The following is a 25,133-nucleotide window of genomic DNA, read 5'->3' as shown; positions in this document are numbered from 1 at the left end:
CCTGAGAACCAGGAGCTCCTTGCACCGAGGACACACCCAAGACTTCTGCCCAGTGGGCAGATAGTCATACATGTGACACTCCGTGCAAAACACTGGATAGCCCCCAACCCCCTGCTGGCATTCTGGCTTCATAATTCTTTTAAAATAAATAAATATCATGCCTCAAGGGAGCACACACGTTCCCTGAGAACCAGGAGCTCCTTGCACCGAGGACACACCCAAGACTTCTGCCCAGTGGGCAGATAGTCATACATGTGACACTCCGTTACAGAGCCCCTAGTCTAAGAGTCCCTAGGCTAAGAGCCACAGGCAAAGAAGGCTCGTGCCTATGGCAAGGTGCTTCCTTAAATAGAGGCCTCCCCCAGCAGAGGTCAGGCAGCAGCTATTCAAATTCAAATTCACCCAGGCACTCAATCACAGGCAAAACAATGCCCCTTCCACTTCCTCTCAATTACAGGCAATCCCAGTCAAACAATGCCTGTTCCTCTCCCACACTCAATCAGCCAGGACTCTGCAAGAACTCTAAGTGCTTCCACACACTGCTAAACACAGTTTTCCCACAAAATATCCTTAGCTGAATTCTCTCAGCTGAAAGCAAGTAAAAGAAACCCACTCACCTCTCTCACAGCTCTCTCTCCTGCTCCTGCTCAGAGCTCAGCTGGTCTCCTCTGCCTCTGGCAAGGTGCTTCCTTAAATAGAGGCCTCCCCCAGCAGAGGTCAGGCAGCAGCTATTCAAATTCAAATTCACCCAGGCACTCAATCCCAGGCAAAACAATGCCCCTTCCACTTCCTCTCAATTACAGGCAATCCCAGTCAAACAATGCCCGTTCCTCTCCCACACTCAATCAGCCAGGACTCTGCAAGAACTCTAAGTGCTTCCACACACTGCTAAACACAGTTTTCCCACAAAATATCCTTAGCTGAATTCTCTCAGCTGAAAGCAAGTAAAAGAAACCCACTCACCTCTCTCACAGCTCTCTCTCCTGCTCCTGCTCAGAGCTCAGCTGAGCTAAGAGGGGACACTGGTTGGGAGGGGACCCCTGGCCCAGTCAGTCAGGCCAGGTCTGCAACCTCAATCCTGATTCAGGGAAGTGGCTCCCTCCACCACCACCCCGCAGCTCCTGGGATTCCCCCGCGCTGACCTGCTTGAGAGATCCGGGAGTCCAGACGAGCTTGTAGGCCATGTAGACGGGGATGCAGAGGAACGAGGAGGCACCGATGAGGTAACCCACCGAGATGCTCCAGGCCGGGTACTGGTAGTCAAACAGCGAGAGGGGGGGCTGGTCCAGCAGGGAGCTGACGATGATGAACTGTTGGGTATTACAAGTGGAAAACACTCAGTATATCTGGGGTTAAATGTTTGTTTATGTTACTCACAGTAAGTCACATGTTTCTCATGTAGCCAATGTTCTTTAGCTGTAGGAAGCCTGGGAATTTTCTCCCTGATCTAGGGATTTGATTGGGACTAAAGTGTCAAGGTGTATTAGCATTTTATGGCTTCTCTTCCCATCTTTGTTTTTGGTGTTCTGAAAAAGAAGAAGAAGAGTAGCCATAATCTCTCTCTTCTAGTTTTGTCTTTGTAAAATAAGGGTGTAGCCGATTTTGCTCTGTTGTTATTTTCATCCCAGTTACCCTTCCCCATGCTAGAATTTAGTAAAAACTTTATCTTTTAATCACACATGGACTCTGAGTCTGAATTATCTTACTCTAGCTCTGCTGGAGTATCTCATCTCTGCTAAATACCATTTTTCAATATTTCACTATCACCCAACATTAACTGGTCAGAAGAAGAAGAAGAGATTGGATTTATCCCCCACCCTTCACTACCCAAGGGAGTCTCAGAGCGGCTTACAAACTCCTTTCCCTTCCCCTCCCCACAACAGACACCCTGTGAGGTAGGTGGGGCTGAGAGAGCTCTGACAGAAACTGCTCTTTTTCGAGAACAGCTGTGCCAGAACTAGGGCTTGCCCAAGATTATCCAGCAGGTGCGAGTGGAGGAGTGGGGAATTAAACCTGGTTCTCCCAGATTAGAGTCCGCGCACTTCACCACTGCAACACACTGGAGAGAAAAGCCTGGTTGCAAAGCAGTGGCCGTGGGGAAGGAACTATTCAGAAGCCAGCCCCCTCACCCCGCCCTCCTTTCCCTGTCTTCTTGACTGGCTAATCAAGGTTGCCACCTTCCGGAGTGGAGCCTTCTCCCTTGCACTGGCTGAGAGGTTTGGAACAGGCGTGCAGAGAGGCTCTTTGCAACCCAGCAGATACATGGCACAGCCTTTGATCTGACAGATGCCCAATTTAAGAGCATCCAATTGATTATTTTTTCTTCTTCCTTTTTTGCTGCAAACAACAAAAGGAATGCATATTTCCTGTGTCGTAATCAGCGGAGGGTGCAAAGGAGCTGGGAGCAGAGATGGCCCACAGCCTGCGACTCGGAGAGCTTTTTCCTGCTCAGCTATCCTGGAAAAACTGCCAGCATCCTCCTGATTCAGAAGCATAAGAACCCCCCTCCTATAATACTGAGAGCTAGAAACGTGCTGTGTCTCCTTGAAGTGTAGTCTGGGTTTTGAGGTTAGCTCCCAAAGGCTGTTTGGTGGGAGCTCCCGGGAATGCAAGGCACTCTTTAGATGTCATGAAGACAGGCAGGGCTTTTTTTCTGGGGGAACACGCTGGAACAGAGTTCCGGAACCTCTTCAACAAAATGTTTAAAAGTTTGCGGGTTTTCGGTATACAGATTGAAAACTCCATTTCCCTCTTGAGAGTTCTGGCACCTCTTATCCAAAAAAACCCAAAAAGCCCTGAAGACAGGGATGTTTGCTTGCATTGTTAGGCTGGCCTCTTGGTACCCCCTCCCTTGTGAGAAGAAGAAGAGGAGGAGGCGAGGAGGAGGAGGTTGGATTTATACCCCATGGCCCTTCACTACCCAAAGGAGTCTCAGAGTGGCTGACAAACTCCTCTCCCTTCCCCTCCCCACAACAGACACCCTGGGAGGTCGGTGGGGCCGAGAGAGCTCTGAGAGAAACTGCTCTTTTTCAAGGACAGCTCTTATCAGAACTACGGCTTGCCCAAGGTCATCCAGCAGGTGCAAGTGGAGAAGTAGAGAATCAGAAGAAGAAGAGAGAAGAGATTGGATTTATCCCCCGCCCTTCACTACCCAAAGGAGTCTCAGAGCGGCTGACAAACACCTCTCCCTTCCCCTCCCCACAACAGACACCCTGCTGTGAGGTAGGTGGGGCCGAGAGAGCTCTGAGAGAAACTGCTCTTTTTCAAGGACAGCTCTTATCAGAACTACGGCTTGCCCAAGGTCATCCAGCAGCTGCAAGTGGGGGATCAAACCCAGTTCTCCCAGATTAGAGTATGCGCACTTAACCACGACACCAAACTGGGGGGGGGGCCCAGTGCTCATCTGTTTTGCTTAAGTTCCTCTGCATCTGTGTGGCACAGCCAAGGGCATCGTCAACACTTGGTACTCACTGCCAGGAAGGTGGGGCTGATGGCCACCCAGCACACCTGCCAGTAGATCCCTGGGGTGAAGCCCAGCATGGCCTTCACGTCGCTGCAGAACTGCTGGATTCCTAAGGAGGAGGGAGACAGAAGATGCACGCCCGACTTGTCCCTTTCCCTGCTCCCGGGGTGGAGGAAAGGAGTCCCGCGCAGGGGAGTGATTTAACCTTTGGTCCCTAAGACCTGTGAGGCGGAACCCCCGTCCCCTACTCGATAGTATGTGCACAGGGCCGGGTTGCCAACCTCAGGTGGGGCTGCCTGGAGACCTGGAGTCACAGCTGACCTCCAGAGATCAGTTCCCCAGGAGGAAGCAGATACTTTGGAGGACGAAGGCTCTGGCATCACACCACGCTAAGGTCCCTGCCCTCCCCAGACTCTGCCCCTAAAATCTCAAGGAATTTTCCAGCCTGGAGTTGGCAGCCCTAGCGCTGGGGGAGGGATGTCTGTGCTCCGGCCCTTCTAGCCGGCCGTGCATCTCCTGCGGCCTGATGGAACCGCCAGTGCTGAGCCTCGGAATGCATTTTTTGTTTCCAGGGAAGAGCCGGACAAAAGGCAGGAGCAAAGAGGCTGTGTTTTCGCCGGTGAGTGGCCACCACTGGAACCCACCGCTCAGGGGCCCAGCACACGCTTTGCCTGCCAGGATGAGGCCGGGGTTCCCTCTGCTGATCTCTTTTTTTATTCCACATTTCCCCCAAGGAGGTCTGGGTGGGGCTCACTTCTGCCGTTCTTAAGCAAGAGGGCAGACTCAGCATCAACAAATGCAAATTAATGTCTATGCCGAAAGGGATCCGGGGCCTTGATTCTTCCTTTGCGGGACTCTGCAGAGTCCAGGCCGTGGGAGAGTGGGCAAGAGGGCTCCCTCCTGGGATGGAGAGTCCTGGCTTGGAGCTTCCTGGACCGAGAGCGCCAACCGATGGAGCCACTTTATACAGAGTCAGGGCACGGGTCCCTCTCATCCTGAATTTCCTGATGTGACTGGCAGGAGCACTCCAGCATGTTGGGCAGAAAAGGGCCTTCCCCCAAACCGGCTTTCTGAGCAGAGAGGCCAAAGGGCGAACCTTCTGGGGCCTTCTGCACGCAAAGGAGGGATTTGGCCCCCGGACAGGGGCACTGCTCCTCCAGACACCAGCTGCCTTTCCCGAACAATCCTTTTCTTTGGGTGCCAACCCCTTGGGGGAGGGGGATTATTTCGACAGCAGGGTGGAGAAAACACCCCCCCCCCGAGAATAGTGCCTCTTACCATAAAACCAGGAGACGGCAATGGCTTCCAGGAGGACCACTGCTAAAATAGAGCAGCCGGCGCCAAACTCTTCCAAGAGCTTCACAATGTAGGACCCTCCCTAGGATGACATCGGAGGCAGAGCTGTGATTTCAGCTGGGATAGGACAACAAGGCTGCTTTGGGGCGTTTCTTTTGGCTGCAGATTCCTCCGTCCCTGTTCACCTAATAGTCAAGGGTGGCCTTTCCGGACAGTCTCCAAGGGTTTTCCTGAGAGGCAGAAACTGAGTGCAAGCTGCAGACTGTTCAGTCTGTTCTTGAGATAAAGAATTCTGGTGGGGCTTGGGAGGCAGTGCCCGCTGCATCGGGGGGGTTGGCAGGTGCCAGGGTGGGACCAAAGGGGGTAGCGAGGAACAGCCCCTCCTGGCTGGTGTCAGTGGGTCTGGAGGATGTAATCTTTGTCGTTTGCAGTGGATTTGGGGTTGCTGCCTTGTGTGGAGAGGCAGCATGGAAATGTTTTAAATAGGTTAATCCGTAAGGGATGCCACCTGGCCCTGAGAAGAACAGGGTGTTCCTGTAACAGAGTCTGAATGTGTAGAAATGGGTGGTTGAAACACTTCATGGAGGGAAGTAACACCACTGGGTAAAGAACATCCCGTTCAGCCTCTACTAACAGAACCGGTCATTTTTTCCCCTCCAGGCCAATTCGTAACCCAATCTGCTTTTGTTTTGGAAACTGCTGTGGAACCTTATAGCTGGAGTTTAAATTTAGTCAATAATTTTTTAAATTTTTTTTTCCAAAGGCAAAAAAGGAAGCCCTGGCTACTTGCATTTCTGGTGTCTGGGTTGACCAGAAGACCCCCCCCCCCAGCCCCCCTCCCCTTGTCATCCATAACTGGGGTTCGTAGGTGACAGGGTCGCTCCAGATGCAGACTGCCTCCCCCCCCTTTGAATCTTCTGTTGGGAACATCTGGGTCAATGTCCTAGAGAGAACAGGCATCATGGTGAGTGGGAAGGCGATTTGGGGTTAATGATGGCTTTTAGCTGCAGAAGCTAATGGAACCTCCATGTACAGAGGCACTACATCTGCATACCAAACACTGAGGACGAGACCAGCAATAGGGAAGACCCAGCTGTGGCCACTGCTGAAAGCAGCCTCCTCCTGGACTCCACAGAACAAACTGCTGGTCTGAAAGGACAGGACGGGTAGTTGGCCTGGCCATCTGCGGAGGAGGGAGGAGCTAGCCAAGGTTTGTAGCTAGGGGGCAACACGCTTGATGAAATTCAGCACAGATCTTCCGGGGGGGGGGCAAGCAATGCTCCCTCTAAGCTGTGAGGTCTTGTGAGCAGAAATTCTACTTTGTGAGCTACTGGCATTAAAGTTGTGAGCCAGCGATTTGGCTGCTGCATGAATTAGTTTGCTCTGGAGCCCTCCTTCCTGAGCTAAGGCAAATATGTGTGTAAAGGTAAAGGTTCCCTTGCTCGAAAGCCAGTCGAGTCCGACTCTAGGGTTGTGGTGCTCATCTCCGTTTCAAAGCCGAAGAGCCAGCACTGTCCGAAGACGTTTCCGTGGTCATGTGGCCGGCATGACTAAACACCAAGGCGCACGGAACACTGTTACCTTCCCACCGAAGTGGTACCTATTTATCTACTTGCAATTTCTTGCTTTCGAACTGCTAGGTTGGCAGGAGCTGGAACTAGAGACGGGAGCTCACTCTGTCATGTGGCACACTCGGGTCTCGAACTGCTGAACTACTGACCTTTCACAGCCTGCAGTTCAGCGTCTTAACCACTTGAGCCATCGCAGCTTCCAAATATGTGTGAGCTGGAGGCTAAAACAACCGTGCGCTAGCTCACACTAACTCAGCTTAGAGGGAACACTGGGGCCAAGAATCGTTGGAGATTGTTTGTTGAGCTTGGACTCCCCCACCCCGTAGGCAGCAGTAGGGGGGAGAAAGAGAGAGAGAGAGACACCCCCCCCCCAGCTACTCACATTGGTAAGTGTGGCCAGGGAGCCAAGAAAGCACACGGTGATCAGCCCCAGGACAAACCGCTCTCGTCGCTTAGCCAGCAGGTGTGGATATTCGTCCATGATTGCCGTGATCACCGCTTCCAGGCCCCCAAACTGCAAATCCCCCCCAAAAAAAATACACTTTTCAGTCTGAGTCAACACAGCCATCCTGCTGGGGGAGGGGGTGGCCGGAGACCTTTGGTGGAGACTGGCTGGTTGATGCAACCCTCCTACGTTGCCCAGGTTTTCAACCTGGGTTAGGGTTGGACCCCGTGGATCCCGTTCCACAAACGGTGGCACTTTGCCTCCTCCGCGCAGGGAGCTTTCCCCTGCCACTAGAAGCCTGAAGTGGGATTCGACCTGCAGTCTGTCCCATGATCAGAAATGCTAACGACTTGTTGGGAAAGGTGCAGTCGTTCAGGAATGAAGGGTGGCGCGCACTCTTCGCATCTGGGGAGATTTCCAGCTGAACAACCTTTGTTTTAAATGTTCGTGAAAATCACCGTGGGCCCTTTCCAGGACCCGCCCAGCCTGCCCCCTTACCGTGCTGTCCAGCCCCAGCGTTATCATCATGAGGAAGAAGAGGATGGCAAAGAAGGTGGAGCCAACCATGTTGCCGATGGCTTCGGGGTACGTGATGAAGAGGAGGCTGGGCCCTGCGGAGAGGAGCTGCATTGTGCTACCTGCCATTTGGCAAAGACGGTGACGCAATGGAGCCTGTGACTCCCGTTAAACTCACAGGACGAGGGAGGCGTCTCACATGCGGCAGGGGGTGGAGACAGAGGACCTCTCCCTCTCCCATACTAGATCTTGCAGGCGGGGGGGGGGAGCACCCAATGAGCAAAAGGAAGTTTGGTGTCGTGGTTAAGTGTGCGGACTCTAGTCTGGGAGAACCGGGTTTGATTCCCCACTCCTCCACTCGCACCTGGCTGGATGACCTTGGGCAAGCCACAGTTCTGGAAAGAGTTCTCTCAGCCCCACCCACCTCACAGAGTGTCTGTTGTGGGGAGGGGAAGGGAAAGGAGTTTGCCAGCCGCTCTGAGACTCTGAGTGAAGGGCGGGGTATAAATCCAATCTCTTCTCTCTTCTCTCTTCTTTGCTCAGTGCATATTTAACTTGTGGGACTCACTGCTGCAGGATGCTGGCAGGGCCTGGAGGGTCAGATGAGGGTCTGGGGGCCCTGTGTTCAACCCTCCCCACCGCCATGAAGCTCATTAGGAGACATTGGACCAGTCACTTTCTCTTAGCATCGCCTCCTTCACAGGGCTGTTGTGAAGATGCGATGTGGAAGAGAAGAAAACGCACTAGCTGGATAGACTATCTTGGCTGGCTTTGAGAAAGGAGGAGAGCTCTTTCAATGGTTTCATGGAACCTCTGTGGTTAGGGACAGTATATCTCTGAATACCAGGGATGGCGGCATGGCAGCAACAAGCTCAGGTTTGGGTTTTGGTGCCCTGCTTAGAATCATAGAATCACAAAGAGTTGGATGGGGCCATGCAGGCCATCCGGTCCCGCCCCCTGCTCAGTGCAGGATCAGCCCAGAGCATCCCTGACAAGTGTCTGTCCAGCCGCTGCTTGAAGACTGCCAGGGAGGGGGAGCTCACCACCTCCCCGGGCAGCTGATTCCACTGTTTGTTGGCTTCTCCAGGGCATCAGGTTTGCCACTGTGGGCAACAGGACGCTGGACTAGATGGACTGCTTCTCTGATCCAGGGTGGCTGATCCAGGGACCTTCCCCATTTTTTAATTTCTCTCCTTGTTGTTGTTGTTCAGCCGCACAGTCAAGTCCGACTCTCCACGACCCCATGGACCAGATCACGCCAGGCCTCCCGGTCTTCTGCCGTCCTCTGAAGTTTGCTCAATTTCATGTTCATTGCATCTGTGACACTGTCTATTCTCTCCTTGAGCCTCCTGAATTTTTAGATTGTCAGCCTGCAAGCAGGACAGTGTGCTTGAAAAATCATTATGCTTTCATATTCTGCCGCAGGGGGGTGGGATGCCAGGCTTAGAATGCCGAGGGTTCGGCTTTGACCTCTCGGGGGCTGCCGGGCAGCTCTGCGAGTGTCAAAGCCAGAATATTCTGTGGTGCTGCTCAGGGCTCGGGAATGCAGGGCCTCCCTCGGCAAAATCAGCCCTCGATTCCGACAGTAGCAAGCGGGACAGAGGGATATGCACAGCACCCACCTTTGTCTTTGGCCACGTCCTCCACTTCCACGCCCCTCATTTCCGCCATGTAGCCCAAGACAGTGAAAATGACAAACCCCGAGAGGAAGCTGGTGAGGCAGTTGATGATGCTGGTGACCATGGCGTCCCTGCGAGGCAATGACAACAATAGAGAATCACAGCTCATGAGACCATACAAAAGAGGGAAGCAAAAAACTGTGTATGAGCGCTACGAACCGAACCAACGACATTTACAAAGTTCAATACTGTGTTGTAACATGAATTCAACAATCATATACACGTGTACAAAGAGGTCCAAGAAAGTAGAGTTGAGTTAACGAAGTTTTCCGGACTACAAAGTCGTTTCGCAGTCTTCATCTGAATGGGACCATAAGTGTCTGCAAAACTTCATTTTATACGTGTGGCACGATTCTGTAACCATGTCAATCTTAAATTATGATCGATATACGTCAAGGCAGGGGGCACAAACAAGTATTACGATACCACTTGATTAGAGGAAACCTTTACTTGATTTAGTAAGGAACACAGATAACGTTTCCCAGGAGTGGAAAGTTTGCTGTTGCTGAATTCATGTTGCAATACAGTACTGAACTTTGAAAATTTCGTTGGTTCGGTTCTTAGCACACATACACTGGTTTTTTTGCTTTCCTCTTTTGCACGGTATCCCTGCAAGGCAGGCAGAGTGGGAGGGAGAGGAGAGGAGAGGAGAGGAGAGGAGAGGAGAGGAGAGAGAGGTCCCCATGGGCCCAGGGCTGGTTCTCGCCTCCGGACTGTGACGTGCCCCATGTCGCCCCCAACCCCCATTCTGCCCCCCACTCGCAAGACAAGATGCTCTTTTGGTTCTCGTTTTCAAGGAAGCTTCCGGTCCGGGAAAGTAGGGTTACAAAGTCCATGTTGGGAAATTCCTGGGGGTGGACCCGAGGGGGTGGGTTTGGGGAAGGGGGGGACCCCACCAGGGGATAATGCCACAGAGTCCACCCTCCAAAGCAGCCGTTTTCTCCAGGGGAACTGATATCACCTGAAGATCAGTTGTAAGTCTGGGAGATCTCCAGAGCCCATCTGGATGTTGGCAACCCTAGCAGGGGCGGATTGACCATTAAGCAGACTAAGCACGTGCTTAGGGCACCAGGGCCAAAGGCACCACAAAGTTGGGGAAAGGGTGCACAACAGAGAGGTCATTCTCACAATTGAAACATGTACTGAAACCTGGCCCCACTGGTGGACCTCCTGATGGCACCTGGTATTTTTGGCCACTGAGTGACACAGAGTGTTGGACTGGATGGGCCTTTGGCCTGATCCAACACTGGCGTCTCTTATGTGTAAAAAACGCAAATAGATCAGTTATGCTTCAAGAAAGACTCAACTCACTGTGTATATTAACAACTGAAGCACACATTCTGAGAGGTATTAGTTTCGAGGATGTTATCAGTGATTTTGCGAAAATGAAATGTAGAAGAGTGCCTTTCAGGTCATGAATATTGGAACTTTGATACATTTAACTCGTGAAATATTAAAATAGATGTTATGTTGCATTTTTGTAGAACTTTATGTAGCCCAAGCTTGGCTTAGTTTGTACAGTATACGGTGTTATCATATGAATAAATTTTTGTATTGCTGCAACCTGCATTGTCTATCTGGTCAGACAGGTCAATGACTAAAATGGACCGGGGGTCAGTGTGGAAAGGAGGGGGGGCACCAAGATGGGCCAGTGCTTCGGGACCCCCCATCCACCCTAGCCACCTGCTGAGTGGTCCTTATCTCATCCTCCAGACGGGAGGAACAGAGGCTGCTGTGGCTTCCTGGCTAGGGAAGGGGCCTTGCTCTCCAAGTCTGGCCAGTCCAGCCTAAATTGTACAGGGGAGGCTCCTCTTGACTTGTGAGCCACTTTGGGGCTGTGGAGAGGGGGTTCGGGCTGAACGCTGGAGGACTGCTGAGAAGCCGAACTAGCCGGTTGTCTGTCTGCCTTGCAAGGATTCTGGGGAGGAAGAGTGTGGGGTCTCTGGAGGAGGAGGATGCGGAGGAGGGCTTACCTGTAGCAGTTGTTGTGGAACGGGTTGTAGCTGGCCAGCGCGAGCAGCACCCCAAAGCCTGGCCCCAGCGAGAAGAAGATCTGGGCCGCTGCGTCGACCCACACCTTGGCACCCAGAGACAGAAAGGCTCCTGTTAAGGGCGGTCCAGCTGAGGGACACAGAGCTGCCCCCAGGTGCCATGGGGCTGCCCCCCACACAGGCCCTTCCGAGGTCTGGAGGTGCCCGGGGGGGGGGCCCTCAGTGCTCAGTCAAGCCCCCTCCCTTCTTTCTCACGTCACCTGGTATCGCTTTATGAATTTCCCAGCTGGAAAAAAGACAGATATCCCTATATTCTTTAGAAAAAAGCACAATCAAACCCTGGCCCCGAAATCATGCTTTCCCAAGGTCTGTGTTGCTACCTTGGAAGGGAAAAGGTCTGATCATTTCAGGCATTAAAACTCAGTGCTGTTTGTGAGCCTGAAGGCAGCCCCTGTTGCAGCTGAGCCCTGCTGGCACAATACGCCACCCCACCCCCCATTGCCCTGAGTTTGCAAGCCCAGGATCCTTTGCACCGCCTCACAGAGTCCTTTCTCACCTGCAGCATCTTCGGCCGTGCTGCCAGGGATCCTGAGGCACACCCCCTCCCCCTCCCTTGGATCGCGCCACCACCCCTGGCAGCCCTGAAACTGCACAGACAGACACTTCAAGCGGCCGGAGTCTTGGAGGGCGGCCGTGTTGGTCGCCAGGAGAACTGCTGGAAAGCTCCTCTGCTCAAAACATCTTGCTGGTGTCTTAAGGTGCTCTTGGAGTTGAATCTGGCACCTCAGGCAAAGGTCTGCATAGTTTTAAGGGTCTAGCGGCAAGCAGGAAGGGTCTCTACTGACCCCTGGCCTGTTTCTCTGCTTGCTCGTGTGACCTGGGAGGAGCAGAGAGGTCTTAGGGTTGCCCCCTCTGGGTTGGGAAACACCTGGAGATTTCGGAGGTGGATCCTGAGGAGGGCGGTGTTTGGGGAGGGGAGGGATTTCAACCAGGTAGAATGCCACGGAGCCCGCCTTCCAAAGCGGCCATTTTCTCCGGGGGGGGGGGTGATCTTTGTCACCTGGAGGTCAGCTGTAATAGTGGGAGATCGCCAGCCAGTACCTGGAGGTTGGCAACCCTAGGATGTGGGGGGGAACCCCACAATTGTACTTGACCTCATCCCCCTCCCATCAGAAAGGGTTCTTCTTCTGCTGCGTAGCACCTCCTCTCTCATGCAATTACCTTTAATGAAAATTCATGCCGGGGGGGGGGGGCCCTCCGAGGTGAGGGCGGGCAGGAAACCCATTGTTGGGCCAGCTTTGCAAAGAGGAGGCTGAAAGGGGACCCCCCCCCCAGACACACACAGACAACAAATGAGATGGGTGATTCAATTAGAGATTTGCATTTCCAAAGGCCTCTGTCTCCCGAGGGAATAATGAACCTCTTGCAGTCCTCTGATCTTCCGTGGGTGTCTCAGCCAGGTGGGGGGGGGGTGCTCTCATGAATGTGTAAAATGGGCCATTGGGGTTTTTTTTGGGGGGGGGGTTTCATGGATTCAACAGGTGCAACAAATGACATCTTGCAGTCCCACTAGAAAACCAGTGTAGGGTTGAGCTGCTTTTTAAGCCACATCCCCCCCTCCCCTGCTACTGAAGGGCATGATGGGCTCCTCCTGCATGGTGGGTGCCTTGGCTGGAGACTCCCTCCCCCCCGGGCAAGCGCCCCTCCAGAGAGCCTTTTGCTGCCTTTTTGGTACCAGTTTCACTCAAGGGGGGGTCCAGGGGTATACTGACAGTGACTGAGGCCCATTCTGCATCTAGCATTCACTCCGTTGCTTTACCAAACCCACAAAAAGATGTGGCTCAAAACCACAGCTCATAGCACATAGGCTGCAGTCACACACACTAAATAATCCAATTTCAATCCACTTTCAATGCACTTTCCAACTGGATTTTACTGTGTGCGCTGGCAAAGTCTAGTTGGAAAGTGCACGGAAAGTGGACTGAAAGTGGGTGATTTAGCGTGTGTGACCACAGCCTAAGTGTTCCACTGCACACCGACAGGGCTGCCCTCTGGAGCTGACTGAAGGGGAGGTGACCTGGTGCTCTCTTTCCTTTTCAGCAGGGATGCCTGCAAGATGGGGAACGGGGAGTGGCGTGAGGGCGGCAGGCCGGACTCCGAGACACCCTTGCGGGGGGCCTGCTGCTAAAGCAGTTTCATACACTGAATGCTGCTAATGGGGGGGAGGGAAATTAAAGGCACAGGACAGCAGGCATTTGGTGGTTTTGGGGGGGGCAACGGCTGCAACAACGGTGTGCAAGAGCAGTCTATCTGAGCAGCAGGTCCGTAGGGTTTCAGCAGCATGTCATTTCAACAGGACCAAGGTGCACCAGACTCTGCACATGCTCAGGCCAGTCAAGTGCCGCCTGCCTGCTTTGGCTTCCTACTCCCGGCGAAGCCGTGCTGAATCTCCGCCTGCCACCCAGCTGATAAACCCAGAAGGGGGGGAGCTGTCAGGCCTTGCTGTGCGGTGTGTGAACGAGCAGCTTGCCACCTCTGCATGCACCCAGCTGGCTTACAGCTGTGCTCGTGAGCTTCTCCCAGTCGGGCCGCAGGTAGAAGACAATTCCTCTCCAAGCCCCGGGCAGCGTCGTCCCGCGGATCAGCAGGATGAACAGGACAACGTAGGGGAGAGTGGCCGTCACCCACACCACCTGCAAGGGAGAAGGAGAAAGAGGGAAGGACGCAATGGCAAACACGAGATGCACTTTACCCCCCACACCCTTTCTCAGTGGTTAGAGTGTCAGACTAGGGCCTGGAAGACCCAGGTTCGAATCTCCCCTCTGCCATGGAAGCTTCCTGGGTGACTTGGGCCAGTCACCCACACTCCCCCGGCCTAACCTACCTCGCAGGGCTGTTGTTAGCCACTTTGGGTGCCCATAGGGGAGTAAAGTGGGATACAAATGAACTAAAGAAACAAACATGACAAATGTCTATGGCATTTCCATGGTCAGCGCCCCCCCCACACACACCTCAGCTCTTCCTACTTGACTTGTTCATGGCAAACACAACAGCCCGTTAATTATTCCCACTTGATTGGTCTGTCCACATCCTCAGAGAGCAGATGGCCGGACGAATCGTGTGCTGCCCCTCACGTGATGGCCTTTAAGTGTTTAAAAAAAACACGTACAGACGGCAGAATCCAGTTAAATCTCCGGACCTGAGCACATTATTCATGTTGAGCAGATATGCATATATTGGCTTAATTGCATTATTAATTGCATGGTTTAGTGTGCTCCTGCCAGTCAAAGTGAGCGGCTTTTCCAGAGGAAATCATTCACAGCCTTGCTTCACTCTGGCCCCTCTGGTGGACCTCCTGATGGCCCCTAGATTTTGGCCACTGTGGGCAGACTGTCGGACTGGCTGGGCCATTGGCCTGAACCAGCATTGGCTTCTCTCATGCTCTTATAGGAACTCTTGGTCTGGGGCAAGGGATGCTCTGTAATCTTGGTGCTTGGGGGGGGCAACAGGGGGGAGGGGCTCCTAGTGTCCTCCTGGCCCCACTGCTGGACCTCCTGATGGCACCCGGTATTTCTGGCCACTGTGTGACACAGAGTGTTGGACTGGATGGGTCACTGGCCTGATCCAACACTGGCTTCCCTTATGTTCTTATAGGAACTCTTGGTCTGGGGGCAAGGGATGCTCTGTATTCTTGGTGCTTGGGGGGGGGTCAATAGTGGGAGGGTTTCTAGTGTCCTGGCCCCACTGCTGGACCTCCCGAAGGCATCTGGTATTTCTGGCCACTGTGTGAGACACAGAGTGTTGGACTGGATGGGCCACTGGCCTGATCCAACATGGGGTTGTCTTATGTTCTTATATCTGGGGCAGTGGATGTGAGGGCGATCTGGCTGCGACCTCTGTCACCCCACTGATCACCAGGGTTGATTTGGCTGATCTGGCTGGCTAGGCGGGTGTCCCCTCCCTCCCTCACCGCTCCATGTGCATCCCTCCCGAAGCTGTGCGCTCGGTGGAAGAGGACGACCTTCCCAGATAGAAGGCGTGTACCGTTCTTCGGTCAAGGGTATACGATAGCTGTGCTCCCCTGCTAGAACCTCCAAACAAGCTCAAGGTCCATTTGTATATCCGGGGCAGTGACATTCTGTACCCTTGGTGCTTGGGGGGGGGCAAGAGGGCTTCTGGAGTCCTGGCCCCGCTGGTGGACCTCCTGATGGCCACTGTGTGACACAGAGTGTTGGACTGGCTGGGCCATTGGCCTGATCCAACATTGGCTTCTCTTGTGCTCTTACATTCTTATTTTTCCCAGGATTGCCTACTTTCCCAAAGGAAAAAAGCTTCTCCAGACAGAGACCCCAGAAGCCCAGGATCTCACAGCCGAGAAGAAGTCCAAGCTGAGGGCTGGCTGGGAAGGCTTCCCGTTTGGAAGAAGGTGGCGCTTCAGTGGGAGCCATCCCCGGAAGGCGGCATCAGGGGAAAGGTGCCTGCCCTTGGCATGGGGGCAGCATGCCCTGATTTTGTGCTGCAGCCCCCAACAGGCCAGCCTGCCCAGGGAGTTGCTCTTGTTGGTTGACAATTGCTCATGCCTGATTGGGGCAGGCCAGAGAAACAGGGCAGAAGTGAGGCGCATTCACAGTACGATGCTGGGCCTGGGCTGAGGACCATGTGGACAGACTCCTGAGGAGGGAGCAAGGGCCCTCCAGGAGCACGTGCAGAGGGCCTTGGAACCCCCGCCTCCCAAGTCGGCCTGGCTAGAGTTACCTTTCCAGAGGTCTTGACCCCCTTCCAGAGGCTGAAGTAGACAATGGCAAAGATGAGGAAGAGGCAGAGGAGGAGGTGCCAGCGGATTCCGCCCACCTCGTCCAGGCCGTGTGAGTTCTGGAGTACCAGAACTCTCCTCCTGCAGCCAAGAGAGAGATGGAAACAGGTCACGACGGCACCCAAGCTGCGCCAACCAGCCCTTTTTTGGCATGAGGGGAGGCCTGGGGCTGCCTCAGGGGGTTACGATGTTTGGCCACCTGATCCGACTCACTGACGCGGCCTGCTGCTCTCACTTCCGTCACAGGATATCCTGTGGCAGCAGAGATGGAAACAGAGAAGACGTAGCCCAACTCCTGCCTGGGATCAGCCCCTGGAATCTCCAGGTCAGGGGCCTCAGGGACCTGGACCTGCCCAAACCCTTCAGGAGCCACTGCCAGCGGAGGTGGCCATGCTGGGCCAGAGACAGGGGTCATAGAATCATCGAGTCACAGAGTTGGAAGGGGCCATAGAGACCATCTAGTCCAACCCCCTGCCCAATGCAGGACCAGCCTCAAGCATCTCTGACAAATGTTCGTCCGGCCTCTTCTTGAAAGCTGCCAGTGAAGGGGAGCCAACCACCTCCCTAGGCAGCTGATTCCACCTTTGAATCACTCTGACCGTGAAAAGGTTTGGTGTAGTGGTTAAGTGTGCGGACTTTAATCCGGGGGAACCGGGTTTGATTCCCCACTCCTCCATTTGCACCTGCTGATGTGACCTTGGGTCAGTCACAAGCTCTGGAACAGCTGTACTTGAAAAAGACCAGTTTCTGTCAGAGCTCTCTCAGCCCCACCCACCTCACAGGGTGTCTGGTGTGGGGAGGGGAAGGAAAAGGAGTTTGTCAGCCACTCTGAGACACCTTTGGGTAGTGAAGGGCGGGGTACAAAGCCAATCTCCTCCTCCTCCTCCTAATCTCCAGCCGATACCTTTCTGCCTGTAATTTAAACCCGTTGCTTCGGGTCCTCTCTTCTGCCGCCCACTGGAACAACTCCTCGCCCTCCTCCTCCAAATCAGAGCCTTTCAGATATTTAAAGGGAGCCATCGTGTCCCTCCTCAGTCTCCTCCTCTCCAGACTAAACATCCCCAGGGCCCTCAGCCTTTCCTCGTAGGGCTCGGTCTCCAGACCCCCGATCATCCTCGTCGCTCTCTTCTGCACCCTCTTGATTTTGCCCACATCCCTTTTTGAAGTGAGGCCTCCAGAACTGCACACGGTACTCCAGGTGTGTCCTGGTCCCAGATGAGGACTGGTGTTGTAGCCTCCCCTCTGCCCCGAAGCTTGCTGGATGTCTGGGGGCCAGTCCCTCTCTCTTAGCCTAGCCTACCTCACGGGGCTTTTCCTGAGGCAGGGCGCCTCCCTGCGCTCCCTGGAGGACACAGATGCACTTAGTGGGGAATACCGACAGACTGGCCAGTGGCCTCATGGGCCCAGCTCAGGGGGAGCAAAAGGGCCTGGCACTCAGGAGGACCATCCTCAGGGGCTAAGATGGCCCTTCTTGTGCCTGAGACCCTGGAGAATGGTGCCCAGTGAGAGGAGGCGGGAGACGGGCCACCATTCCCGCTCAGAGTAAGGACGTTACACAACATTCACAGCGGGAAGCGAGGAAAAGTCCCTTGCCCTGGACCAGGGATGCAGAAGAGGGAATTTTTCTGCAGGAGAAAGGCCAGGAAGGGAGACAGTTGAGGACTGGGCCTCGATAGGACTTCTAAGCATTTAGAAGGGAATCAATGTACTATTGCTAAATCCTGTGACGGCGCAGTCGTTGGCTCCCTCGGTGCACATGGGAGGGCCCTTCTCCTCAAGGCAAAGCAGGGCTGTGGTTTTTAAGTGCTCCGGCACCCTCCGAGCCCGGGCACAGCCGCCCCCTCCCCCAGGGCCTCCCTCGCTGCTCCTTACATGTAAAACTCCTCGGCGGGCGACTTGGAGTCCTTGGTCCAGGTGATGTTGCTCCTCCCCAAGTAGCTGGTGCAGTTGGGGGTGTTCCAGGGGTTGGTGCAGCTGGTCCAGGGCAGGGTGGCGGTGAAGGAGGAGTAGAAGTAGTAGAGCGCCCAGGCAATGATGGTGTTGTAGTAGAAGGCGACGTAGAGGTTGATGATGCAGATGGCAAAGCCGATGCCTGCGGGGGAAGCAAAGGACACCTGCAGGGCCCAGCCAAGGGCCGCCCCCCCCCCTCACCACCAGGGCTCCCTCCAAGCCGAGCCCGCCTGAGCCAGCTCGCAGTCTTTTAGCCTCCGGCTCACACACACGTTTCTGTCTCCGCTCAGGAAGGGTGGCTCCAGAGCAAACGGATTTATGCAGCAGCCAATTCGCTCGCTCACAAAGCAGAATCTTTGCTCACAAGACTCCACAGCTTAGAGGGGGCATGGCTCACCACCACCATCCCCACCCAGCTGCCCTGGGGCCCAGAACTGCTGGGGCTTATTTATTAGGTGGCGCCCAGACCAGAACTGTTGGAGGGGGGCTAGGAGTTCACTTGGGAGGATGAAGACCCTGCAGGGGGCACAAATGGGGGCTGTCCCCCTGCCTCGAGCAGCAGTACCAGCAGCAGGTCTGTAAGAATCCATGTGCAGAGCCGTGCGTGGCATCGAGACAAAGAGTTCGGGGACAGCCTCCCTCAAGAGGTCGGTGTTTCCTGGTGTTTGGACAGGGCCGTTTTCAGCTGCTGTCAGGCCCAGTGGGGAAAGAATGGATCCTCTTCCTCTTTTAAGCTGGAGGCTGCCTGGTGCAAGCCTTGCTTTGCCTGCCGGCTTTGCTAACTCCAGCCTGTTGCTGTTCTGTGCTGCTGTGTCTTTATCTCGGAGGCTGGATGAAGCTCTGAAGCCGGCCTGAGTGGCAGGAGTGCGTCAGAGCTTTAGGTGGTGTTCAGCAGTCATATGTGGTATAGCCCCAGCAGGCTGCACTTCTAGTGAGTCTGTACCACTTTCAGAAGGCAGGTGGGGATTAGAATGAGGTCAGAGGGGAGCAGGAGTCAGGGACTGTGCTGTCTGGCTCAGCTATTGAAAGAGATTAACCTTAGGGTGGGTGGAGCAAAATGTGTCTCTGAATGGGTCCTGATGATGGAAACCGCGTTGTAAAAAGCCTACAGGATCCCACTGCTATGGCTTGTTCCTTATTTAACTTGGTGTCTGCCTCCGGGCTGGACTAAGACACACCCAGGCCTTAGGCTAGGTCAAGTTTAGGAAGACCAGCAGCATAACCCAAACAGAGTCACATCGTGGGGGTTTTTTGGGGGAGGGTTTTTTGCATTTAGAGGATCTGGGGCTCTAAGCCACCGCTGGTTTAGCTGGGGCCTAAATCGGGTCCCAGTGCCCTGCTTGCCTCTCAGGAGAGTTACCTTTAAAGATGGGGCAGATATTCCTCCAGATGGGAATGGCCCCGACCCGGTGGAACTGTCCCAGTGCCAGTTCCATGTAGAAGAGGGGCACGCCTCCGAAAATGGCCATCAGGGTGTAGGGGATGAGGAAGGCTCCTGCAGAGAGAGGGAGGAAGAACCCTTTTGTTACATCGCAGCCCCAGCAGGAGACCCTCCCCACTGGCAAGCTAGCCTCTCCTGGAGTCTTTAGTAGCATCTTGGCACCCAGGAAAACAACGCTTGGGCTTTGCCACATAGGTTTTTGTCATTGGTTTTGGCCCCATACTGCTTCAGTTTATCCCCTGGTTTTTGCATGCATTTTTGTGCCTTTAGTTTTTGCTTCTCTGCCCCCCCCCTTCCAATTTTTTCTCATTTATTTTGAGACCGCTTTTACGCCAATATTTTTCTGAAAGCCAATTCTGAGTTGCCTTTTCCCACATGCATCATGTTTTTGTCTGTTTTGTTTGTGTCCCCCCCATTTTTAGCCCATGTTTTCAATTATTGGACTGTCGTCGTCATCAAGCCACTCCCCCCATCCTGAAAAAGTATATCTATCAATATAGTGTTGTAATGGTAATTTAAGCAGGTTCTCTGAATTCCCAGCCTTTGTTTTTTAAAAAGTAAGTCTCCAGCCCCTATCCTTGTATAACTATAAGGGGAAAGGTATATCTCCATGAGGAAGAAGGGATAGAGACTTACTGTTGTTGTTGTTTTAATGAAATCCGAGATTTCAGAGAATCTGCTGAACTATCGTGTTTTTTTTTTTGTAGCTCTTTTTCTAGCAGGAGCTCCTTTAGATATTAGGCGACACACTCCTAATATAGCCAGTCCTCCAAGAGCTTACAGTAGCCCCTGTAAAAAGAGCTCTGTAAGCTCTTGGAGGATTGGCTACATTAGGGGTGTGTCTTCTAAGACGCAAAGGAGTTCCTGCTACAAAAAGAGCCCTTACAACCCTATTTCAATATATTGATGTTTTAGTGTTTTTTTTTAAAGGTAACCAGGATATCAATAGAGCAATATAACCGTGCATAAAAAATAAAAATGGGGGTGCTGTGACACACTGTTCCCTCTAACCTGAGTGAGTGTGAGCTAGCTCACAGTTTTTTAGCCTCTGGCTCACACATTTTCACCTTAGCTCAGGAAGGGGGACTCCAGAGCAAACTAACTGATGCAGTAGCCAAATCGCTCGCTCACAACTTTAATGTCCGTAGCTCACAAAGTAGAATTTTTGCTCACAGGACTCCACAGCTTAGAGGGAACATTGGACACCACCCATGATGTCAGCACCCTTCCTTGAAAATCTCCATCATTGAAGGCTCATGCAGAAGGAAATAAACTGACTCCACAACTTAAATGCACAGGGAGGGCAGACGTGCAGAAGAGCCCTGCTTAAACCGATTCCAACGCTTGTGGATTGACTGCCAAGAAAACCAGGAGCAAGACAAGTGTGTGGAAAAGCCCCCTCTTCACTGCAGGGAGAAAGACGCTCTCACTGCAGGGCAAAGGTGCTTCCGTCAGCAGTCCCAGCTTCTGGCTCAGGGACCTAGGAGAGGTTGCTGGCTGTGACCGAGGTCTAATGCAGCTGTTTGTCAAAGCCACAAAGGGAGAAGCCAGAAATGCCCGGGGCAGACACTGCTGGGGTGGAAGCTCTACTGGAGGTGGCCATGGCGCAGCCCAAGACATGTGCTTAAAAGGGGTCTTGGAGGCCATCTAGCCCCACCTTGTAAGGCTTTATCATGTTTTGTTTTTGAACAAAGCTTTGAGCAGCTTCTTGGGAGAGGTGACCTAGAAATAGTCCAGATCAAGACATAATTGCCTGCTCAGTGGTGCACAGTGCTGCTGACACAACCCCTATAGCCCTCCCCCACCCTGTCTTTCCTCCTGGCCCTCAAGGCAGCTTGCAAGTGTGTGGGGAGATGTTCCTTGGAGGTCTCCTATCCAGGCACAGACCACTGCAGCTGAAGTCACCCCCTGAGTGGTCCCATAAGAGGCCTTGGAGCTGCTCTGGGCTTGCTGAAATGCCCCTTAATAAAAATATCAGGAGACCTGCTGGATCAGAGGATCAGTAGTCCACCTAGTCCAGCATCCTGTCTCACTCAGTGGCCAACCGGTTCCTCCAGAGTTCCAGCAACTGGGCATGGAGAGCAAGGCCTTCTCCTGATGTTGCCTCCTGGCACTGGTATTCAGAGGTTGGCTACCCCTGGAACTGGAGGTTCCCTTTTGTCACCATGGCTAATAGCCACTGATGGACCTGATCCCCACTTGCTTTAGGACCTGCAGTACTGGGGTTAACTATGGAGGGAGAAAAGTTTCCTCCATCTTCTCCAGCTGCTGGAGCAGGTGCCTTCTGGCTTCTCTTTCCTGGGCCATTGGGGCTGGCCGTGCTGCCGCCAGAGATGGAGGGAGGGGTCTGGTCACCCCTTCCCCATATGTGATGGTCAACCCAGCCTCAGGGAAGGGAAGAGAGATTCTGATCAAGGGAGTGGGTGCAAATCAGCCAGGGCCTTTGAACGAAAAGCCCGGCAGCAGAGAAGGGAAAGCTGCGCGCGCAACGATATGCATCATTAATAATCTCATCAGCATGACAAATGAGGAGGAGGCAATTGCTGCCACTGCCTCATTCCATTCCCCCCTCCCCCCCCCAATTTATCAAAGCATCCCAATGGAGGTGCCGGAGGGAGATGGGACTGGAAGTCGTGTTCCCTCTAAGCTGAGTTAGTGTGAGCTAGCTCACATTTTTTTTAGCCTGTAGCTCACACATTTCTGACTGAGCCCAGGAAGGATGTGGCTCCAGAGCAAACTAATTCATGCCGTAGCCAAGTCACTCACTCACGGCTCTAATGCCCATAGCTCACAAAGGAGAATTTTTGCTCACAAGACTCCACAGCTAAGAGGGAGCCTTGGGCCCAGGTTCAGTCCCCAGCTGCATCTCTAATTAAAAGGAGGTTAAGACTGTAATCCAAAGCACTTTCATCCAAGTAAGTCCTATAGAGACAAGCTGCATTGGAGGGGGGAGTAAACACACATCAGATCAGTGCAACTTCCCCCCCACACACACACTGCTCAGCATTATTGCCTTTAGAGGGCAGTGCGAAATGCAGGGAATGAGGAGGAACCACCTGTCTTTTGTAAATGTCCTCTGTGTTGTACTGAGGGTGCATTGGTTTGTTGTACTAACTGCATGAAGTGTGAGGAACATGCACAACCCCCCCACACACACACACACACAAACACACACAAACACCCTATTTGGGGGGAAACAGTAGCAAAGAGCTATTTTCTGCTGCTGCAGACAGACTGACAGGGCTACCCATCTTGACCTATCTCTCTGGGGAAGAACAGTTAGCTGCAACCAGTGCTCCCACTAAGCTGTGGGGTCTTGTGAACAAAAATTCTACTTTGTGAGCTACTGGCGTTAAAAGTTGCGAGCGAACGATTGGACCACTGCATCAATTAGTTTGCTCTGGAGCCCTCCTTCCTGAGCGAAGGCAAAAATCTGTGAGCTGGAGGCTGAACAACTGAGAGCTAACTCACACTAACTCAGCTTAGAGGGAATGCTGACTGTGGCTATGGGTTACAAGCCCTCTGTGTGGCTGGGGCTGAAGTGGTCTGCTTCTGCACATCTCTGCAAAGGATTCAATGCACCCCCAGGGCCAGAAAGCATGTGGCAGTGCTAGAGAGACCTAAGAGCCATGCAGCTGCGCCCTGAAGTCATAGAATCATAGAATGTTAAGAGTTGGAAGGGACCTTGCAGGTCATCTAGTCCAACCCCCTGCACTCTGCAGGAGCATAGCCGAAAGATGGCCCTACAACACACCCGAAAGATGGTTCTCCAGCCTCCGCTTGAAAACATCCAGCGAAGGAGCATCCACCACCTCCCGAGGCAGACTGTTCCACTGCTCAACCACTCTTACAGTTAGGAAGTCTCTCCTGATATTTAGTTGGTAACGACTCCCTTGTCATTTCCACCCATTAGATCTAGTCTTGCAATCCGGAGCAAGAGAGAATAGATCTGCTCCATCTTCTACATGACAGCCCTTCAGATATTTGGAGACTGCAATCGTGTCCCCTCTAAGCCTTCTCTTTCCCAGGCTAAACAGACCCAACTCTTTAAGCCTCTCCTCATAAGACTTGGATTCCAACCATCCTGGTTGCCCTCTTCTGGACACGCTCTAGCTTGTCAACATCCTTCCTAAAAGGTGGTGCCCAAAACCGGACACAGGGCTCCAGGTGAGGCCTGACCATAGCAGAGTAGAGCGGAACTACCACCTCCCGTGATCTGGACACCATGCTTCTGTGAACGCATCCTAAGATTGCATTAGCCTTCTTTGCAGCCACATCGCACTGCAGGCTCATGTTTACCTTGTGATCAACCAGAACACCTAGGTCCCTCTCACATGTGCTGCTGCTGCTGTCATCCAAAGTACATGAGGAGTTCTGCCTTCGAAGGTGCCCTTTTCCTGCATTCAGTAGCTGAATTCTGTGGCTCCAGAGGCTCTTATGTGCGCACAAGGGATGAACTGCCTGGTCCCTCCTTACAGCCCGCAAGCAAGACGGTTCCCGCACCCCCGCCCAGCGGAGAGATCCGGGGCTGACGGCAGCCTCCCTTTCGCCAACTGTTTCCCCAAACGGGGCAGACACTGAACTGAACCCACTTGCCGGAAGCCCCTCCTCGGATTCGGCTAGTCCCCCTGTGGGACTCCGGTGCCCGTCCGGCCGCCCGGGCGAAGGCTCCGTCAGTGGCTGCGGGCGGCGCACGTCTGGCCAACGCTCCTGGCGGCGGCGCCTGGAAGCCTAGCGGGGTTTGGGGGGTTTGCTTTCAAGCCTCCTGGGCCGCCCAGGCTCCGACTCGAAGCAAGGCTCCTTGGTGCCGCCGCCGCCGCCTACCATGGACAGCTCCCCAGGAGAGGGGAAGGGCGGCCCTCCGGGAAGGCAGCGGAGCCGAACGCGCCGTCCACAGGTGTGTGGGGCACTGTTAATCCTTCTCAGCTGCGTCAGTGTGAGCTGGCTGACAGTTCTTCAGCCTCCGGCTCACACGTTCTTGTCTCAGCTCAGGAAGGATGGGGCTCCAGAGCAAACTAACTGAGGCAGGAGCCAGTGTTCCCGCTCAGCTGAGTCAGTGTGAGCTAGCTCACAGTTCTTTAGCCTCTGGTTCACACATTTTTGTCTTCGCTCAGGAAGGATGGGGCTCCAGAGCAGTGTTCCCTCTAAGCTGAGTTAGTGTGAGCCAGCTCACAGTTTTTTAGCCCCCGGCTCACACATTTTTGCCTTCGCTCAGGAAGGAGGGTTCCAGAGCAAACTAATTCATGCAGCAGCCAAATTGCTCGCTCACAACTTTAATGCCAATAACTCACAAAGGAGAATTTTTGTTCACAAGACTCCACAGCTTAGAGGGAGCATTGCTCCAGAGCAAACTAACTGATGCAGTAGCCACTGTTCCCTCTAAGCTGAGTCAGTGTGAGCTGGCTGACAGTTCTTTAGCCTCCGGCTCACACGTTCTTGTCTCAGCTCAGGAAGGATGGATGGTTCCAGAGCAAACTGATTTAAGCAGGAGCCCAATCGCTCGCTCACAACTTGAATGCCAGCAACTCACAAGGTAGAATTTTTGCTCACAGGACTCCACAGCTTAGAGGGAGCGGCGGCGGCGGCGGCTTCCAGACACGCCTGGCAGAGCTCTGTCTAGGGCGAAGCCACCAAGGGCACGAGGGAGAGCGAGAGAGGGCCTTTCCCCGGTTCTCTTTTTTGAATGTTCACACACACACACACACATTCCCCCCACACACACACCCCACCCCGGTTGGAACGCGTCGAGAAATCCGGACTTGCCACTCCGGTTGCCTGGACGGAATCGAAAAATCAAAGCAACCGCCACGAAGTTTCTCTAAGAAGGCCCAGCGTCACTGCCAAGGCAAGAGGGGGAGGCTCTTGAGAGAGCGAGTGGGGGGTCTTGGGGGGTTTGGGGTGGGTGCGAGAGGGCCCCTGGCGCGGGGGGGGGGGCTGCCTTACCGCCTCCGTTCTGGTAGCAGATGGC

The 25,133-nt window shown here is 53.7% G+C and overlaps 1 protein-coding gene across 1 annotated transcript in view; it reads right to left on the bottom strand.

Annotated features, from left to right (window-relative positions):
* The window catches only part of LOC107123219 (sodium-dependent serotonin transporter-like), a 32,809-nt gene that overhangs the window by 7,466 nt on the left and 210 nt on the right, over nt 1–25,133 (bottom strand). Inside the window, exons 2-13 of the mRNA XM_015426420.1 lie at nt 25,109–25,133; nt 19,085–19,219; nt 17,647–17,866; nt 15,717–15,855; nt 13,520–13,654; nt 10,944–11,047; nt 8,914–9,041; nt 7,274–7,386; nt 6,713–6,844; nt 4,742–4,841; nt 3,472–3,572; nt 1,143–1,310 (exon numbers count right to left, since the gene is read on the bottom strand). Coding sequence (XP_015281906.1) covers nt 1,143–1,310; nt 3,472–3,572; nt 4,742–4,841; nt 6,713–6,844; nt 7,274–7,386; nt 8,914–9,041; nt 10,944–11,047; nt 13,520–13,654; nt 15,717–15,855; nt 17,647–17,866; nt 19,085–19,219; nt 25,109–25,133 — 1,500 coding nt within the window. The remainder of the gene's footprint in view (nt 1–1,142; nt 1,311–3,471; nt 3,573–4,741; nt 4,842–6,712; nt 6,845–7,273; nt 7,387–8,913; nt 9,042–10,943; nt 11,048–13,519; nt 13,655–15,716; nt 15,856–17,646; nt 17,867–19,084; nt 19,220–25,108) is intronic.

The sequence above is a fragment of the Gekko japonicus genome, unplaced genomic scaffold, assembly GCF_001447785.1.
Source record: "Gekko japonicus isolate JY-2015 unplaced genomic scaffold, Gekko_japonicus_V1.1 scaffold856, whole genome shotgun sequence".
NCBI classification, from domain to species: Eukaryota; Metazoa; Chordata; class Lepidosauria; order Squamata; family Gekkonidae; genus Gekko; species Gekko japonicus.
Note: the sequence above shows the minus strand (reverse complement) of the source record. Positions and strands in the feature narration are given on the sequence as shown.